Here is a 21,424-nt window from a genome sequence, read left to right as displayed (position 1 = left end):
CTACAGACAACTTGATGTTAGAGACCACTGACCATCAGTGATTCCCTGTAGTAGAGTAGTTGTGATGTCAAGGAAACATCTTCAACTAGGCATGCCCTTTTACATTTACGGGAAGGGAAGGTCGCAAGCTTCCTCTACTAGTACAGTTGGTGTGAATCCATTCACAGGACCTGGTCCATTAGATACCTCATTATTTGTAGCCACCGGATGGGAGCCTTAAAGGAGCACTCCCATCAAAATTTGTATCCTCTTAATATATTGCAGCCATCTTATTATATGGCACTGTGTACTTACAATTGCTCATTTTGCCCTTCTACCAAACAAATGAAAACTTTGTTGGGAGTGCTTCTTTAAGAACTACCTCTTGTCTGATGGCAGCCATGGCTCTTCCTTTGATTAGCTGGCCTGGCACAATGTCATTGTTGTAGCTTGATGCACATGTAACGTTGCACCAGTCTGGTTAATCAAAAGAAGAGCCGTAGATGCAGTCAAGTAAGAGGTGGTTCTCAGGACTTCAGTCCAGCGGTCACGGATTACTGACATGGCGATGCACCAAGTTTACTAACTGCCTATTGTCCATTGTGTGTTCCTGTTAGCTGCCTCCAGTTTTAAATGAGATGTTAACTTTCATTGTGGTGATAAGGAGAATCTACTGATTCATTTTCATGTGCACAGCACAAGCTGAAAAGTTACAGGATGTACAGTTAGGTCCATATATATTTGGACAGAGACAACATTTTTCTAATTTTGGTTCTAGACATTACCACAATGAATTTTAAACAAAACAATTCAGATGCAGTTGAAGTTCAGACTTTCAGCTTTCATTTGAGGGTATCCACATTAAAATTGGATGAAGGGTTTCAGAGTTTCAGCTCCTTAACATGTGCCACCCTGTTTTTAAAGGGACCAAAAGTAATTGGACAGATTAAATAATTGTAAATAAAATGTTCATTTCTAGTACTTGGTTGAAAACACTTTGTTGGCAATGACTGCCTGAAGTCTTGAACTCATGGACATCACCAGACGCTGTGTTTCCTCCTTTTTGATGCTCTGCCAGGCCTTCACTGCGGTGGTTTTCAGTTGCTGTTTGTTTGTGGGCCTTTCTGTCTGAAGTTTAGTCTTTAACAAGTGAAATGCATGCTCAATTGGGTTGAGATCAGATGACTGACTTGGCCATTCAAGAATATTCCACTTCTTTGCTTTAATAAACTCCTGGGTTGCTTTGGCTTTATGTTTTGGGTCATTGTCCATCTGTAGTATGAGACGACGACCAATCAGTTTGGCTGCATTTGGCTGGATCTGAGCACACAGTATGGCTCTGAATACATCAGAATTCATTCGGCTGCTTCTGTTCTGTGTCACATCATCAATAAACACTAGTGACCCAGTGCCACTGGCAGCCATGCATGCCCAAGCCATCACACTGCCTCCGCCGTGTTTTACAGATGATGTGGTATGCTTTGGATCATGAGCTGTACCACGCCTTGGCCATACTTTTCTCTTTCCATCATTCTGGTAGAGGTTGATCTTGGTTTCATCTGTCCAAAGAATGTTCTTCCAGAACTGTGCTGGCTTTTTTAGATGTTTTTTAGCAAAGTCCAGTCTAGCCTTTTTATTCTTGATGCTTGTGAGTGGCTTGCAGCGTGCAGTGAACCCTCTGTATTTACTTTCATGCAGTCTTCTCTTTATGGTAGATTTGGATATTGATACGCCTACCTCCTGGAGAGTGTTGTTCACTTGGTTGGCTGTTGTGAAGGGGTTTCTCTTCACCATGGAGATTATTCTGCGATCAACCACCACTGTTGTCTTCCGTGGGCGCCCAGGTCTTTTTGCATTGATGAGTTCACCAGTGCTTGCTTTCTTTCTTGGGATGTACCAAACTGTAGATTTTGCCACTCCTAATATTGTAGCAATTTCTCGGATGGGTTTTTTCTGTTTTTGCAGCTTAAGGATGGCTTGTTTCACCTGCATGGAGAGCTCCTTTGACCGCATGTTTACTTCACGGCAAAACCTTCCAAATGCAAGCACCATACCTCAAATCAACTCCAGGCCTTTTATCTGCTTAATTGAGAATGACATAATGAAGGGATTGCCCACACCTGTCCATGAAATAGCCTTGGAGTCAATTGTCCAATTACTTTTGGTCCCTTTAAAAACAGGGTGGCACATGTTAAGGAGCTGAAACTCCTAAACCCTTCATCCAATTTTAATGTGGATACCCTCAAATGAAAGCTGAAAGTCTGAACTTCAACAGCATCTGAATTGTTTTGTTTAAAATTCATTGTGGTAATGTTTAGAACCAAAATTAGAAAAATGTTGTCTCTGTCCAAATATATATGGACCTAACTGTATCAGCATACTACTAGGGCTCAATGGCCAATGTGAAAACTGCATAATTTCAAGATTTTGTTTTATAGATGGTAACATGAGAAAAAGACTAAGGTTTTTTTTTGTTTGTTTGTTTTTTTTCAATCTGTTTAACATAACAGTTAAGCTATTGGTATTTTTGCCAGCACTGTCACATTGTGTTCACATGAAAAGTAACATTTTTCGTTCGCTGGAAAAAATTGTAACGTTAAAATTTAAAACTTTGGGGACTTGGAAAATAGTTCAGAAATCTCAGATCTATCTGTGACACGATTTCGATTTTGTGAATATTTATTCTAACATTTTCTGTTCCACATTGTTGGCAGCATGTCCTCTATAGAAGCACCAATGTAACTTTGCTTCCTGTAATGAAATCGAATTCAGACTAGGGATCACAATTGAAATATTAGCAGAATTAAGGAATCCTCAGATTGTATAGATTGTGTAGTTATATTGGTCTGTTTTGTTTCTGGTGTAGAATAAAATCCTTGGAATCTTTAAGGAAATTGCATTGTGATATTTCAGTTTATGAAAGTATTTATTAATCCTAAAAAATGCAAACCTTTATGGGGAAGGGGGCATTACTTTTATGGGCACCAGTGGTATTAAACATGTGCCATGTTTTCTTTTTCCTTTCAATGACAATATTCCATCTGTCTTAAGAGTGAGTTATATAAAGGCAGTGTAGCAGAGTGGGCTTGTAGCATGTTGCCCCAAGAGATTGCGATCAGCACATAAGCATGTGCATGGAAGTGTGGAATATGACCTATTTTCCTATCCTTTTCTCAGCAGTGGCTTATACACTGATTGCATACAGCCTCCCATATAGAGGGAATTTCTAATCCAGGCAAATTAACGTATTTACTTCTTAAGGTTTCCTTCTTGAATATTTGTAAGAACAATCACAGAAATGTCTTAAAATATTGGAAAGTTTGCAACCCTGGCAGTAAATTTGGTCTAAATGTTGTGCTTGATAACAGAGGGGAAAGGTTGACTCGTTGCACTGTGTAGTAATGAAACTTTAATTTGCTTTGGGAATTATCTAGAAGATAAGTACTGCAAGGCCAACCACTAAAGGATCAACTTTCTTACATTCTTTTTGGGATTTTCGGTCCTTAGAAATTTAGAAACTTCAAAACATAATGACTGACATTATTACATGCTTTTTCCTTAAAGGGAACCTGTCACTTGATTCACACTACCAAAACCACAGGCAACATGAATCCGAGCCTGTCGACACAATCGAAGCATTTCAGAGAAACTATAATAGAGTTCACACGATGCGTATTTAATGCGTTTCCGCTGCGTTTTTGCAGTTGCGGAAACGCATTAAAAACGCATGGTAGAAGGGCAGCAATGTTCCCCAATTGAAATCCGCATGTGCTGTGCCTATGATGCTGATTTTTCCGCAGCGTAAACGCTGCGGTCAAAAATCCGCAGCATGTCAATTAATTTTGCGGAAACGCTGCTCTTTTGCCACCATTGACTTGCATTAGACTGCATGGAATCCGCATCACTGTATATGTTGATGCGCTTTTCATGCGGTCTAATGTGCGGATGGGCCCCGGGTGTGGAGGAGAGGAGAGTCTCATCCAGACCCAGGTACCATTAAAAAAAAAAAGAATAAAATAAAAAATATATATATTCTCACCTTCTGACGGCCCGCGCAGCGCTCCTGCTTGGTTCCCGGCACTTCGGGGTTGAATGAAGAAGGACCTTCGCTGATGTCAGAGTCATGTGACGGGTCACGTGACGCTGACGTCGGAAGGTCCTAAAGTCTTCACTGCCGGCAGCCGGGACCAAACGAAGCAGGACACCGGGGGCCATCAGAGGGTAAAGTATATATTTATTTTTTATTTTTTGACATTCACACACTATATAAATCCATGCCGGTTGCATGGATTTATATAGTGTGAAGTTGACAAGCACTTTCCAAGTGATGCTAAAATCGCTTGGGAAGCGCTTGTCAACCCGCATGCGGAAATGAAAGTGAAGAACGCTTCACATCCGCATGTCCCTGGCAGGAAACCGCATGTACAATCCGCATGCTTTTTTTCCTGCCAGAGAGATGCAGAAACACTCAGGAAAAAATCCTGAGCATTTCTGCATCGTGTGCACATACCCTTAGAGGAAAAAGTCGGGAATCATAGCCAGAGACTAAACTAGTCCTACACCCCATCCGACTTATCCGAGTGCTGCTCCAATTGATTGATGGGTCTCTCCCTCTATGGAAGAAACCTGTTTATAATCTGGAGGTTCTCTTGGAGAAGTCAGATGGGGTCATCCCTGGTCTAGTCTGGTCTCCGGCTATGGTCCTTGGCCGGATCTTCTAACTATATTCTCATGGATGTCTGTGGGAACACTTATTGCTCCTGGGGTGGCATGGTTGACTTTTATATAAATGTCTATGTATTTCCCTAGAAATTTAGACACTTAATTAAAAGCTCAAATTGGTATGAAATAAATGTTTTCTTATTATTGTGCATAATAAATGTTTCCAGGTATAGCTTCCTTTCATACCGTCATCTAGGTTAAATAACAAGTTAGCTCATGCAAATGAAAGCATCCATCTTCTGTCTTCTTTGACTTTTGGTTCATTATGCATGCATTTTTCTTCAGGGACCAAGGAGGGAGATTGATTAGTGAAACAGACAATTGGTTTCTAGAGGGGAATCTACTGATTTGCATTTTTCGCCCTCTGTACTTTGACACTAAGCATTGATTGGCAGATAAACTATGGGAAGTTATACAGCCATAACTGGGGTAGCTAAATGTATTACTTAGCTTCTTTCCTACTTGTTTTTAATAAAATAAAATATCTTTATATTTACTCTCCATAAACCACAAGTAGTATGCAGTCATGGACATTAATTATACAGGGCCAGCCCCAGTGGAGGATGTAAGCCTAACATTTTTTTATAGCATGGTCGCTGATGTTTCAACAAATTTTGAATAATTCAATAGTAAAAACGTGGAAACTTTGTAGCACATTGGATAGAAAAAGTCTACACACCCCTGTTAAAGTGACAGTTTTTTGTCATGGAAAAAAATCATACCAAGAAGAAGTCTTTTAGAACTTTTTCTACCTTTAATGTCACCCATAAATTACGGTAATTGAAAAAGAAACTGAAATCTTTTCGTGGAAAAATAAAAATAAAGAGCTAAAACAATATGGTTGCATAAATATGCACACCTTTAAGCTAATACTTTGAATGATGTCATAAATTCATAGGTTACTTCAACAGTCTTTTTGGGTAGCAGTCACCATAGCATATCTAGAATAGGCAATCTTTGCCCATTCGTCCAATCAGTAGCTCCAAATCTGTCCGATTGCAAGAGCATCTCCTCTATACATCCCAGTTCAGGTCACCCACAGATTTTCAATTGGATTCAGGTCTGGGCTCTGACTGGGCCATTCCAAAACTTTGATTTTACCCGGGACAGGCAGACTTCAGCAACGTCAGCGACGGTGGCAGAAGGAGGAGGTTGGCAGACTGTGTGTCAGTGTCTGCCTGTGTCAGTGTCTGCCTGTGTCAGTGTCTGCCTGTGTCAGTGTCTGCCTGTGTCAGTGTCTGCCTGTGTCAGTGTCTGCCTGTGTCAGTGTCTGCCTGTGTCAGTGTCTGCCTGTGTCAGTGTCTGCCTGTGTCAGTGTCTGCCTGTGTCAGTGTTAGTGTCTGTGTGTGTGTCAGTGTCTGTGTGTGTGTCAGTGAGGAGGACACAGCGGCAGCAGCAGGCAGTGTATGAGAACTGGGGAAGGCTGCTAGGGCGTTTCTGGCCCTATGAGGGGCTATGTCTGGCCCTGTGAGGGGGCTTTGTCTGGCCCTGTGAGGTGGCTATTTGTGGCTGTGGAGTTGGGGGTGGAGCCTGGGTGGAGTCTCAAGGGGGCCCCAAAATGTTACCAGTATGGGTCCCCGAAATTCCTAGTGGCAGCCCTGACTATGGCTATGGTGTTATTTTGGTGATGCGCAGTATTGGCTTTGCGCCGAACACAATTTTTGGAATTATGGCCAAAATGTTCAGCCTTAATTTCATCAGACCATTTTCCTATGTGCTTTTGGCAGACTTTTTATAGGTCGTTAAAACATAGCTGGGCTAGGATGTTTTTGTTTGTAAGAATTGGCTTCCACTTTGCCACCCTACCCCTTAGATATATAAAGAATGCAGGAAATTGTTGTCACATGCAGTACACAAGTGCTTTCCAGAAGTTCCTGCAGCCCCTTTAATGTTGCTGTAGGCCATTTAGCAGCCTCTCTAACCAATTTTCTTCCTGTCTTTTCAAATATTTTTGAGGGACGTACAGTTCTTGGTAACATCACTGTTGTACAAAATTTAAGCCACTTCTTGATGACCGTCCTCAGTGTTCCATGGTATATCTAATGGCTTGGATTTTTTTTACCCTTCTCCTGATTGTTTACTTTCAGCAATGAGATCCATTTGCTGTGTTGTAAGCTGTTTACGGACCATGGCTTTTGTTGAAGAAAATGCAACTAAGTACATGTCAGGAAAATCCTATTAGAACAGCTAAACTTTATATTGAGTTAAATAGAAGGCAATACAAAGCTGCCATAATTTTTAGGGATTCTGATTAACAAGTTTAAATGTGATTTACTGATTCTGAATAGTGATGAGCGAGTATGTTTTGTTAACCCTTTCGCCAAGTATACTCGACGAGCACCGAGTATTTACAGCTGCTCGGTGATATGTTTAAATCGATCCCCGTGTGCGTGATTTGCGACGGTTTGACAGGTTTAATACATGTGAGGAATGTCTGCTTCTTACACATTCCTCACATGTAATAAAACTGTCAAACCGTCGCAAATCATGCACACGTGATCGATTTAAACATATCACCGAGCAGCTATAAATACTCGGTGCTCGTCCGAGCATACTCAGCGAAAAGATTAACAAAACATACTCGCTCATCACTAATTCTGAACACAAAAACATCCCCAGTTATAAGAAGATGATCAAACTTATGCAATCACATTTATTTTAGTTTTTTTTTTTTTTTATTTTCCTCGTCAAAATAATTTACTTTATTTTCTCAATGAATTTGTACAGATTATGTGTGACATTAAGGATATGTTACCACAAAGAGGTGAATTTTTCTGCACCTGTTTGGTAAATTAGTTGACTTGCATTTTGTTTCGTTGCATTTTTGAGTGCAGTACTTTTGATTCATGCACAGTTTGTTGAAACATCCGTGACCATATTGTGGAAAATGTTAGGCCTACATGCACATATTTATATCCCCTGTGTATCTTATTAGACAGATTTACATTTTTCTCCATTTATGAGCCACTTCTTTTGCTTCCACTTGCCTCAAGTACTCTTCACTCTGAAAAACTTCTAAAACTCAGTTCTGGCAAAACCAAGATGGATTGCCAGCTCGCTGAGAAATCAGATTATAGCTGCCAAATGAAACGTATAAATCTATAGGGTTGGGAGGAGCAGGGAGGAACAGAGAGAGATGCATAGAGACACACAAATGTTGCTGCAGTAGCTATTTACTGCTTCTAGTACTATTAAGTGTTTTATCTTAGGCTCAGCTGGATTCATAGCTATACTTCTCAGAAGTGCTGTGTAATGTCCACCATGCTGCTTCTGAGGGTAAGGTACATAGAGACCAGGAGCAGGTATCTCTCCTGCCTGTGCGCACTATGTGTGGGTGATATAATAGCAAGTAGTCTCCCCCCTCCAGCTCAGAGACAACTGAAAGCTATATGTGGAGCATGCACAAGGGAAACTACTGATAAATGCAAGATACAAGTCATGTAATGGCGAGAAATATCCTTGATTGTCCATATACCTATAAGACTACTCCCAAGCGATACATTTTTCCTATGAAATAAAGTTTCAGCATCCTAACAATACAATCTATATTTATATGTGTAGCATGTCTGCAGACCAAATGAGAGATCTCTAAGAAGTGTGATTTTAGGTTCTGAAAGGTTTTAGTAACAGCGGGATCGCACTTAATTCCAGAGGAAACGTCTAGTTGGGAAGCAAAGTAAGATGAATGGTGTGTGATTCCAGCTTGCTGTATAATCATTGAATTGCAATTGAATGGCAATTCTATAGGAATAGATTACCATTGTATACAAACCTCACATCTCTGCGAGATTTCATTCTAAAAGGTAAGGTGTAAATTATGCATACATATATTTATTACTGCAGGAAGGATCTATAGAACATTAACCCTTTCTAAGAGCCTAGTGCCAGAGGCAATGTGAAGCCTTGGCGGGTGCTGAATCTTGCACAATCTGCATGGCTATATGAGAAATTTAGTTGGCAGAAATAAATGCTGCAGCACCTCTGAGCATTGCACCAAAATAAAAGTGTTGCAGGTGACTTAGCCAGACAGCAATGCTTATGATAATAGAGATATAACTGTGAGATTTTTATAAGCCTTGAAATGAAATAGTGTAGTAAATTTTTACAGCTACACTTCAGCGTTTTTTTTTATATTTTACCACTGGAGTGGTGCTTCTAATCTAAGGTCCCTGACCGACCCTACTCTTATACTCACCTGCCACTATCTTTACCTCCTATCACCGCCGCTCCAGTCGGTCTCCAGCAGTTTGTGACCTGCCAGATCGCTTCAGTGTTTGCTGGGCAGCCAGAGATCACTTTTCAATGCAAGTCTATGAGCGCTTTTTTCTGGCTGTCATATACTTACATTGTAGAGCATGTGACGTAACTTCTCACTTCCAGACATTCAGAAGTTGCAGTCACATGGCGCCGAGGGAGTGGAGAGGCGCCGATTTAAAGGTGAAGATGCTGGAGTGTGAGTATAAGGCCACGGCCCCACTATCAGTATTTGGTCAGTATTCGGTCAGTATTTTTTCTCAGGAGTGGGAGCCAAAACCATGTGAGGAACAATCAGTTAAAAGGTATAATAGAAACAAGTCACCAATTCTGCATTTATCACCCACTCCTGGTTTTGGCTCCCACTCCTGAGAAAAAATACTGACCAAATGCTGATAGTGGAGCCGTGTCCTAAGACTTCTAATTCTGATCCACAAGCCGAAAGTACTTGCTGCGTTAATGTGCAATCATCTGCCTCTAACAGCAGCGACCAGAGCTAGTTCTGATCGCTTTTGTTTAAACACTTAAATTGTCACAAAGTGACAGGGCTATTTAAGTGCCATGATCGATGGGGTGTGCCATTTTGGATGCCAATTCTCCCTTCCCTGCTGCAAAATCTCACCACTTTGTCTCCTATGAAACTCAGGTACCAAGGATTACCAAGCTAGCAATCATCTTCATTGCATTGCTACAGTATATAGAACAAGCGATCAAAAGATTGATCACTGGATAAAGTCTTCCACGGGATTAAAAAATAGTCAGATAATGAAAAAAAAGTTTAAATTATAGGCTTTTCGTAATTTAAAAATAAAGTAAAATTTTAGACATATTTTGTATTGGCGCATTCGTCCGATCTATCAAAATAAAATATTAACTAACTCGTATGGTAATTGTGGGAAATAGTAAAAAAAATTGTACCTCCAGAATTTGCTTTTTGTTTTTTTTTTCAGTCGCTGCACCTTATAAAAGAATGCAATAAGAAGATATCGTAAAACAAGCCCTCACATGGCTATATATGCCTATGTTAAAGGAAAAAGAGAAAGTTGTGTCTCTTGGAAGAAGGAAGGGGGAAACAAAAGTGCAAAAAAAAAAAAAAAAATGCTACAAGATTGCTACGTGGGCACATAGCCTAAAACATACACAACTGTGATAATGAGGCAGGCATCAGAGTCATGGTGCCCATCGTTTGGGTTGCATGAATCAGAGTCCGGCTCCATTACTGCAGCTGTATATGTTTTACTCTGAAACATTGTGGCATTTCAGATAATTACACTTTTAAGTCCTGGGAGGGGGAAGTGGGACAAGACGATGCGACTAGTCAAAGGGGCATGTCCCCAGAGGCTGTACCCTATTCTGACCTCTTGACTAATACGTGTCTGTGTATAGAGAAACCAAGGGAAGAGATGGAGGAAAACTGTTGGGCACTGGCCTCTTGGACTAGTTATCATAGATGCATTGTCCCGGATGGCTTTTAAAACGATAATGGAGAAGGTCTCCAATTCCTAATGGCCATGGTTCGGAAAGCATGAATGAACTGACAGCATCCCTTCAAATTAGTCCCAACCCTAAATACCAGCCAACCATCCAATGTGCTTGGTGGAGCCTCCAAACTCTCCTCAGATGATGTTGGGTGTGTGGAGGACCAGACAGTTTGCATGGAAAGTTAGTACAGTTACAGCGAAGACAACAGTGGTGAATGATAGCAGAATTCTTTCCATGGTGAAGAAAAACCCCTTCACAGCATTTCCCAAGTGAATAACACTCTCCAAGAAGTAGGTGTTCAGTATCTAAGTCTACGGCCCCACTATCAGTATTCGGTCAGTATTTTTTCTCAGGAGTGGGAGCCAAAACCAGGAGTGGGTGATAAATGCAGAATTGGTGACTTGTTTCTATTATACCTTTTCTTTGATTGTTCCTCACCTGGTTTTGGCTCCCACTCCTGAGAAAAAATACTGACCGAATACTGATAGTGGGGCCATGGCCTACCATAAAGACTTGAGAGCAAATACAAAGGTTTCACCACAAGGTGCAAACCATAAATCAGACATTGCCAAAAAGACATCTTTTCCAGTTCTGGAAAAGATATGTTTGTACATTTGAAACTAAGATCAACCTGTACCAGAATGATAGGAAGAAGAAAGCATGGAGAAGGCTTGGAACTGCTCATGATCCAAAGCACACCACATCCTCTGTAAAACATGGTGGAGGCAGTGTGATGGCATGGGCATGCATGGCTTTCAATGACACTGGGTCACTTGTGTTTATTGATGATGTTAATGAAGACAGAAGCAGCCGGATGAATTCTGAAGTGTACTGGGCTAAACTTTCTGCTCAGATTCAACCAAATGCAGCAAGGTTGATTGGGCGGCACTTCACAGTATAGATGGAAAATGACCCAAAACATACTGCGAAAGCAACTCAGTAGTTTTTAAGGCAAAGAAATGGAATATTTTGCAATGGCCGAGTTAATCGCAGATCTCAACCCCTTCCAGCTTGCATTTCACATGTTTAAGATAAAACTTAAGGCAGAAAGACCCACAAACAAGTAACAACATTGTTACATTTGACATGTACCTACAGACAGTACCTATAGTGTTACCCAAGTCCAGTTCTCAAGGCCCACCAACTAATTATATTTTCAGGATTTCCTTAGTATTGCACAGGTATCGCCTATGCAGTACTATGGAAATCCTGAAAACCTGATTAGTTGATGGGGCTCGAGGACTGAGGTTGGGGTAATAGCTTATTCTCTGTTTCATACGGGTAGCCGATCATTAGTGCTTCTTCTGACTTTACTGTTTCGTATAGATACATGTCATAGTTTATAGATTTCTGATTGCTATTATTTATACAAGATGTAATGGAGAATTTGCTTTAGACTAGTGTCCTGTTCATGAGCCAATGATTAGTTTACAACATGTTACAGAACAATAGGTCGTTATTTTACAAAGTAAAATCAATGCCGGATACATGGCGCTAGGTTGTCTTGGCTTCTTGCACTAGTCAGTTATATTCTTTTTATTGCACAGTTTGCTTTTATTGGAGGTTACTGGTTATTATTATTTATTTAAATAAATATTATTTATTTATGTTACTGTGACATTGATTTTTCTAACAAAAGCCATTATTTCACATACATTTTTCTGCATTATAAAGTAGTGTTTATTACCGAGATATTACACAAATAAATAGAGTCAAGACTCTTGTGTGTGTCTGGAAAGTAGCTAATCTCATGCTGAGTAGAAGATAATTGGGTTTGAACTGGAAGGTTACGGCTGCTGAGCGTTCTACCGTGGATCACACCACTCTTTTTATGTGTGCTCCAACTAGAGGACACCCATGTTTTAATCTATCCAGAGTATAATATAATCAAAATATGCATCTGCAAAGGTTTATTGGCTCAGATGACCTCCTGTCTTGAGAGAGAAGAAGCTGGAAAAGATGTATGACTGCCGAACAGAGGAATAAAGCATCTTCCATTTAGAGAAAGCAAAGCCAGACAACATAATTAAGGCCTTCAGTAACTTGTAATCATAAAACTGACTGTTTACCCTTCATGGTCTCCCACCCACTCACATTGACATTATGTCTTGCTTATTAGTGTGTGAACGTAGGAAACTCTGCTCTCTTTTTTTTTTTGTGAAATGCTTTTCCTTTCCTATATTGTCATTTTCAGAAGACCTGATACATAGGATGGTATAAAATAGGACTGTGTCATTTATCAATAAGAAAACCACATCTGTCTCATTTAATCTTTCATTAATGCAAATCAGGTTGTGTGGAAACCTTTCCGAGATTCCACTTTAATGATATCCATCATTTTCCTTTTAACAGAAGAGTTCAAGGGCTCAACAATCGTTGAATTAATGAAGAAAGAAGGCACCACACTAGGGCTTACAGTGTCAGGTGGAATTGACAAGGATGGGAAGCCAAGAGTATCAAACCTGCGTCAAGGAGGAATCGCTGCTAGGTAATCTCATATCCACTCCAGCCCAAAGACATAGAAAGTCAGAATGTGGTAGCAGCACAGAGCCAGATGGTTCATTTACTGTATTGCTTTCTACAGTAGGAGGCTACTACTGAGGTATCAGCATGTCTTACCGACCCAGATAATTATTACCGTGTTTTTACTGTGTATGTTTCCTGCTAAACAAGAAGTTTTCCTAAAAGACAATCAAGTGCATTGAATTAGGGGTGTATATCAGTTTATGGAAACCTTTGCATATGCATAATTAATCTTTGGGTGACCATTCACATTTCACTGGAACCAGCCAACCATAAAAATGTGTATTATGGTAGTTACATTTTCTACTGACATCAAATGACTGTGGAAAGAAGGGTTGGCCATATTACATTTCAACGTGTGTGATCATTGTGTACTTAAAGGGGTTTTCCCATGAACAAAAGTACATTTTAATCAATAGATCTTGGAATAATAATAATTTCCACAATTGAATGTGTTTAAGTAAAATGTTCTTGTGCTGAGATAATCTTATAAATGTTCCCCTGCTGTGTACTGTGTAATGGCTGTGTCTCACAGTGCAGGAACATGGTCTGATCATACCACATCTCCTGGACAGGGGGGAAGAGTGTACAGACATTACAGCACGGTATTGCAGATAATTCTTTTTTTTTTAGGTAAAACATTGTTTAAAAACAGACAGGGAAATGTTTTACCTCACAGAAATAATCAGCTGTGATCCCCTGCTATAATATCTGTATAATCTTTTGCTTCCTCTCCTGTAGTATGATCAGATCATCTTCCTGTATGGTCAGACACAGCCATTACACAGTACACAGCAGGGGAACATTTATAAGATTATCTGAGATCAGGGACATTTTATTTAAATACATTCAATTGTGGAAGTTCTTATTATTCCAAGATCTATTGATTAAAATGAACTTTTGTTAGTGGGAAAACCCAATTAAGGGAGATAAGCCACCATCAAAGGTGTCTGGCAATGGCCTTTGTCTATTGAGAACACATGCAAGCATACATGTGTATGGGTTGGTGTACAGTCGGTACTGAAAGTATTCTGACCCCTTTAAATTTTTCACTCTTTGTTTCATTGCAGTCATTTGGTAAATTCTAAAAAGTTCATTTTTTTCTCATTAAAGTACACTCCACCCCATCTTGACTGAAAAAAAAACAGAAATGTAGAAATGTTTGCAAATTTATTAAAAAAGGAAAAACTGAAATATCACATGGTCATAAGTATTCAGACCCTTTGCTCAGACACACATATTTAAGTCACATGCTGTCTATTTCCTTGTGATCCTCCTTGAGATGGTTCTACTCCTTCATTGGAGTCCAGCTGTGTTTAATTAAACTCATAGGACTTGATTTGGAAAGACACACATCTGTCTATATAAGACCTCACAGCTCACAGTGCATGTCAGACCAACTGAGCAATCGTGGGAGAAGAGCCTTGGTGAGAAAGGTAAAGAAGAACCCCAAGATCACTGTGGCTGAGCTCCAGAGATGCAGTATGGAGATGGGAGAAAGTAACACAAAGTCAACTATCACTGCAGCCCTCCACCAGTCGGGCCTTTAGAGCAGAGTGGCCTGATGGAAGCCTCTCCTCAGTGCAAGACATATGAAAGCCTGCATAGAGTTTGCTCAAAAACATATGAAGGACTCCCAGACTATGAGAAATAAGATTCTCTGGTCTGATGAGACGAAGATAGATCTTTTTGGTGATAATTCTAAGTGGTATGTGTGGAGAAAACCAGGTACTGCTCATCACCTGCCCAATACAATCCCAACAGTGAAACATGGTGGTGGCAGCATCATGCTATGGAGGTGTTTTTCAGCTGCAGGGACAGGACAACTGGTTGCAATTGAAGGAAACATGAATGTGGCCAAGTACAGAGATATCCTAGATGAAAACCTCTTCCAGAGTGCTCTGGACCTCAGACTTGGCCGAAGGTTCACCTTCCAACAAGACAATGACCCTAAGCACACAGCTAAAATAACAAAGGAGTGGCTTCAGAACAACTCTGTGACTATTCTTGACTGGTCCAGCCAGAGCCCTGACCTAAACCCAATTGAGCATCTCTGGAGAGACCTGAAAATGGAGAGGATCTGCAAGTAAGAATGGCAGAGGATCCCCAAATCCAGGTGTGAAAAACTTGTTGCATCATTCCCAAGAAGACTTATGGCTGTACTAGCTCAAAAGGGTGCTTCTACTCAATACTGAGCAAAGGGTCTGAATACTTATGACCATGTGATATTTCAGTTTTTCTTATTTAATAAATTTGCCAAAATTTCTACATTTCTGTTTTTTTCAGTCAAGATGGGTTGCAGAGTGTACTTTAATGAGAAAAAAAATGAACTTTTTAGAATTTACCAAATGGCTGCAATGAAACAAAGAGTGAAAAATTTAAAGGAGTCTGAATACTTTCCGGACCCACTGTATGTATGGTGTGTGGTCAGTTTCCATTTCCTTTTAGTTGTCATTAACTTACATAAAAAGACATATAAACCTTATTCTGGTTACCATTTCTGTGTCCCGATACATAGATATATCTATACATGTGCACAAAACAAGAATTAAAGCATCCTTGTATCCAGTAGTAACCATTAAATAGCTTTTTGGTCACAGAGCTCTCCTGTATGATTTTACCCAATCTTGGTTTTACCCAAATTATGATTAGTACAGGGAAATCATATTGAGAATTGTGCCATACAGTTACATCTCTATAATCAGTACAGGGACATCATAGAGAGAATTGTACCACACAGTTACATCTCTATGATCAGTACAGGGAAATCATAGAGAGTATTGTGCCATACAGTTACATCTCTGTGATCAGTACAGGGAAATCATAGAAAGAATTGTCATACAGTTACATCTCTATGATCAGTACAGGGACATCATAGAAAGAATTGTGCCATACAGTTACAGCTCTATTATCAGTGCAGGAAAATCATAGAGAGAATTGTACCACACAGTTACATCTCTATGATCAGTACAGGGAAATCATAGAGAGAATTCTGCCATACAGTTACATCTCTGTGATCAGTACAGGAAAATCATAGAGAGAATTGTGCCATACAGTTACATCTCTATGATCAGTACAGGGAAATCATAGAGAGAATTGTACCACACAGTTACATCTCTATGATCAGTACAGGGACATCATAGAAAGAATTGTGCCATACAGTTACATCTCTATAATCAGTACAGGGACATCATAGAAAGAATTGTGCCATACAGTTACATCTCTATGATCAGTACAGGAAAATCATAGAGAGAATTGTTCCATACAGTTACATCTCTGTGATCAGTACAGGAAAATCATAGAGAGAATTGTACCACACAGTTACATCTCTATGATCAGTACAGGGAAATCATAGAGAGAATTGTTCCATACAGTTACATCTCTGTGATCAGTACAGGGAAATCATAGAAAGAATTGTCATACAGTTACATCTCTATGATCAGTACAGGGACATCATAGAAAGAATTGTGTCATACAGTTACATCTCTATAATCAGTACAGGGACATCATAGAAAGAATTGTGCCATACAGTTACATCTCTATGATCAGTACAGGAAAATCATAGAGAGAATTGTTCCATACAGTTACATCTCTGTGATCAGTACAGGGACATCATAGAAAGAATTGTGTCATAGAGTTACATCTCTATAATCAGTACAGGGACATCATAGAAAGAATTGTGCCATACAGTTACATCTCTATGATCAGTACAGGGAAATCATAGAGAGTATTGTGCCATACAGTTACATCTCTATGATCAGTACAGGAAAATCATAGAGAGAATTGTGCCATACAGTTACATCTCTGTGATCAGTACAGGAAAATCATAGAGAGAATTGTGCCATACAGTTACATCTCTATGATCAGTACAGGGAAATCATAGAGAGAATTGTACCACACAGTTACATCTCTATGATCAGTACAGGGACATCATAGAAAGAATTGTGCCATACAGTTACATCTCTATAATCAGTACAGGGACATCATAGAAAGAATTGTGCCATACAGTTACATCTCTATGATCAGTACAGGGAAATCATAGAAAGAATTGTGTCATACAGTTACATCTCTATAATCAGTACAGGGACATCATAGAAAGAATTGTGCCATACAGTTACATCTCTATGATCAGTACAGGGAAATCATAGAGAGAATTGTACCACACAGTTACATCTCTATGATCAGTACAGGGACATCATAGAAAGAATTGTGCCATACAGTTACATCTCTATAATCAGTACAGGGACATCATAGAAAGAATTGTGCCATACAGTTACATCTCTATGATCAGTACAGGAAAATCATAGAGAGAATTGTGCCATACAGTTACATCTCTGTGATCAGTACAGGAAAATCATAGAGAGAATTGTACCACACAGTTACATCTCTATGATCAGTACAGGGAAATCATAGAGAGAATTGTTCCATACAGTTACATCTCTATGATCAGTACAGGGACATCATAGAAAGAATTGTGTCATACAGTTACATCTCTATAATCAGTACAGGGACATCATAGAAAGAATTGTGCCATACAGTTACATCTCTATGATCAGTACAGGGAAATCATAGAGAGTATTGTGCCATACAGTTACATCTCTATGATCAGTACAGGGAAATCATAGAGAGAATTGTTCCATACAGTTACATCTCTGTGATCAGTACAGGGAAATCATAGAAAGAATTGTCATACAGTTACATCTCTATGATCAGTACAGGGACATCATAGAAAGAATTGTGTCATACAGTTACATCTCTATAATCAGTACAGGGACATCATAGAAAGAATTGTGCCATACAGTTACATCTCTATGATCAGTACAGGGAAATCATAGAGAGAATTGTGTCATACAGTTACATCTCTATAATCAGTACAGGGACATCATAGAAAGAATTGTGCCATACAGTTACATCTCTGTGATCAGTACAGGAAAATCATAGAGAGAATTGTGCCATACAGTTACATCTCTATGATCAGTACAGGGAAATCATAGAGAGAATTGTACCACACAGTTACATCTCTATGATCAGTACAGGGACATCATAGAAAGAATTGTGCCATACAGTTACATCTCTATAATCAGTACAGGGACATCATAGAAAGAATTGTGCCATACAGTTACATCTCTATGATCAGTACAGGAAAATCATAGAGAGAATTGTGCCATACAGTTACATCTCTGTGATCAGTACAGGAAAATCATAGAGAGAATTGTACCACACAGTTACATCTCTATGATCAGTACAGGGAAATCATAGAGAGAATTGTTCCATACAGTTACATCTCTGTGATCAGTACAGGGAAATCATAGAAAGAATTGTCATACAGTTACATCTCTATGATCAGTACAGGCACATCATAGAAAGAATTGTGTCATACAGTTACATCTCTATAATCAGTACAGGGACATCATAGAAAGAATTGTGCCATACAGTTACATCTCTATGATCAGTACAGGGAAATCATAGAGAGAATTGTGTCATACAGTTACATCTCTATAATCAGTACAGGGACATCATAGAAAGAATTGTGCCATACAGTTACATCTCTATGATCAGTACAGGGAAATCATAGAGAGTATTGTGCCATACAGTTACATCTCTATGATCAGTACAGGAAAATCATAGAGAGAATTGTGCCATACAGTTACATCTCTATGATCAGTACAGGGAAATCATAGAGAGAATTGTACCACACAGTTACATCTCTATGATCAGTACAGGGAAATCATAGAGAGTATTGTGCCATACAGTTACATCTCTATGATCAGTACAGGAAAATCATAGAGAGAATTGTGCCATACAGTTACATCTCTGTGATCAGTACAGGAAAATCATAGAGAGAATTGTGCCATACAGTTACATCTCTATGATCAGTACAGGGAAATCATAGAGAGTATTGTGCCATACAGTTACATCTCTATGATCAGTACAGGGAAATCATAGAGAGAATTGTGCCATACAGTTACATCTCTGTGATCAGTACAGGAAAATCATAGAGAGAATTGTGCCATACAGTTACATCTCTGTGATCAGTACAGGAAAATCATAGAGAGAATTGTACCACACAGTTACATCTCTGTGATCAGTACAGGGAAATCATAGAAAGAATTGTCATACAGTTACATCTCTATGATCAGTACAGGGACATCATAGAAAGAATTGTGTCATACAGTTACATCTCTATAATCAGTACAGGGACATCATAGAAAGAATTGTGCCATACAGTTACATCTCTATGATCAGTACAGGGAAATCATAGAGAGAATTGTGTCATACAGTTACATCTCTATAATCAGTACAGGGACATCATAGAAAGAATTGTGCCATACAGTTACATCTCTATGATCAGTACAGGGAAATCATAGAGAGTATTGTGCCATACAGTTACATCTCTATGATCAGTACAGGAAAATCATAGAGAGAATTGTGCCATACAGTTACATCTCTATGATCAGTACAGGGAAATCATAGAGAGAATTGTTCCATACAGTTACATCTCTGTGATCCGTACAGGGAAATCATAGAAAGAATTGTCATACAGTTACATCTCTATGATCAGTACAGGGACATCATAGAAAGAATTGTGTCATACAGTTACATCTCTATAATCAGTACAGGGACATCATAGAAAGAATTGTGCCATACAGTTACATCTCTATGATCAGTACAGGGAAATCATAGAGAGAATTGTGTCATACAGTTACATCTCTATAATCAGTACAGGGACATCATAGAAAGAATTGTGCCATACAGTTACATCTCTATGATCAGTACAGGGAAATCATAGAGAGTATTGTGCCATACAGTTACATCTCTATGATCAGTACAGGAAAATCATAGAGAGAATTGTGCCATACAGTTACATCTCTGTGATCAGTACAGGAAAATCATAGAGAGAATTGTGCCATACAGTTACATCTCTATGATCAGTACAGGGAAATCATAGAGAGAATTGTACCACACAGTTACATCTCTATGATCAGTACAGGGACATCATAGAAAGAATTGTGCCATACAGTTACATCTCTATAATCAGTACAGGGACATCATAGAAAGAATTGTGCCATACAGTTACATCTCTATGATCAGTACAGGAAAATCATAGAGAGAATTGTGCCATACAGTTACATCTCTGTGATCAGTACAGGAAAATCATAGAGAGAATTGTACCACACAGTTACATCTCTATGATCAGTACAGGGAAATCATAGAGAGAATTGTTCCATACAGTTACATCTCTATGATCAGTACAGGGAAATCATAGAGAGAATTGTACCACACAGTTACATCTCTATGATCAGTACAGGGAAATCATAGAGAGTATTGTGCCATACAGTTACATCTCTATGATCAGTACAGGAAAATCATAGAGAGAATTGTGCCATACAGTTACATCTCTGTGATCAGTACAGGAAAATCATAGAGAGAATTGTGCCATACAGTTACATCTCTATGATCAGTACAGGGAAATCATAGAGAGTATTGTGCCATACAGTTACATCTCTATGATCAGTACAGGAAAATCATAGAGAGAATTGTGCCATACAGTTACATCTCTATGATCAGTACAGGAAAATCATAGAGAGAATTGTACCACACAGTTACATCTCTATGATCAGTACAGGGAAATCATAGAGAGAATTGTTCCATACAGTTACATCTCTGTGATCAGTACAGGGAAATCATAGAAAGAATTGTCATACAGTTACATCTCTATGATCAGTACAGGGACATCATAGAAAGAATTGTGTCATACAGTTACATCTCTATAATCAGTACAGGGAAATCATAGAGAGAATTGTGTCATACAGTTACATCTCTATAATCAGTACAGGGACATCATAGAAAGAATTGTGCCATACAGTTACATCTCTATGATCAGTACAGGGAAATCATAGAGAGAATTGTGTCATACAGTTACATCTCTATAATCAGTACAGGGACATCATAGAAAGAATTGTGCCATACAGTTACATCTCTATGATCAGTACAGGGAAATCATAGAGAGTATTGTGCCATACAGTTACATCTCTATGATCAGTACAGGAAAATCATAGAGAGAATTGTGCCATACAGTTACATCTCTGTGATCAGTACAGGAAAATCATAGAGAGAATTGTGCCATACAGTTACATCTCTATGATCAGTACAGGGAAATCATAGAGAGAATTGTACCACACAGTTACATCTCTATGATCAGTACAGGGACATCATAGAAAGAATTGTGCCATACAGTTACATCTCTATAATCAGTACAGGGACATCATAGAAAGAATTGTGCCATACAGTTACATCTCTGTGATCAGTACAGGAAAATCATAGAGAGAATTGTACCACACAGTTACATCTCTATGATCAGTACAGGGAAATCATAGAGAGAATTGTTCCATACAGTTACATCTCTGTGATCAGTACAGGGAAATCATAGAAAGAATTGTCATACAGTTACATCTCTATGATC

At 39.1% G+C, this 21,424-nt stretch overlaps 1 protein-coding gene across 8 annotated transcripts in view; it reads left to right on the top strand.

Annotated features, from left to right (window-relative positions):
- The window catches only part of GRIP1 (glutamate receptor interacting protein 1), a 647,688-nt gene that overhangs the window by 422,183 nt on the left and 204,081 nt on the right, over positions 1-21,424 (top strand). For all 8 annotated transcript variants that reach the window (XM_073651743.1, XM_073651737.1, XM_073651736.1 and 5 more), the window contains exon 3: positions 12,790-12,925. In XM_073651743.1, coding sequence (XP_073507844.1) covers positions 12,790-12,925 — 136 coding nt within the window. The remainder of the gene's footprint in view (positions 1-12,789; positions 12,926-21,424) is intronic.

Source organism: Phyllobates terribilis, unplaced genomic scaffold (genome assembly GCF_046119375.1).
Source record: "Phyllobates terribilis strain yellow unplaced genomic scaffold, ASM4611937v1 Scaffold_11__3_contigs__length_659146591, whole genome shotgun sequence".
Lineage (NCBI taxonomy): Eukaryota > Metazoa > Chordata > Amphibia > Anura > Dendrobatidae > Phyllobates > Phyllobates terribilis.
Note: the sequence above shows the minus strand (reverse complement) of the source record. Positions and strands in the feature narration are given on the sequence as shown.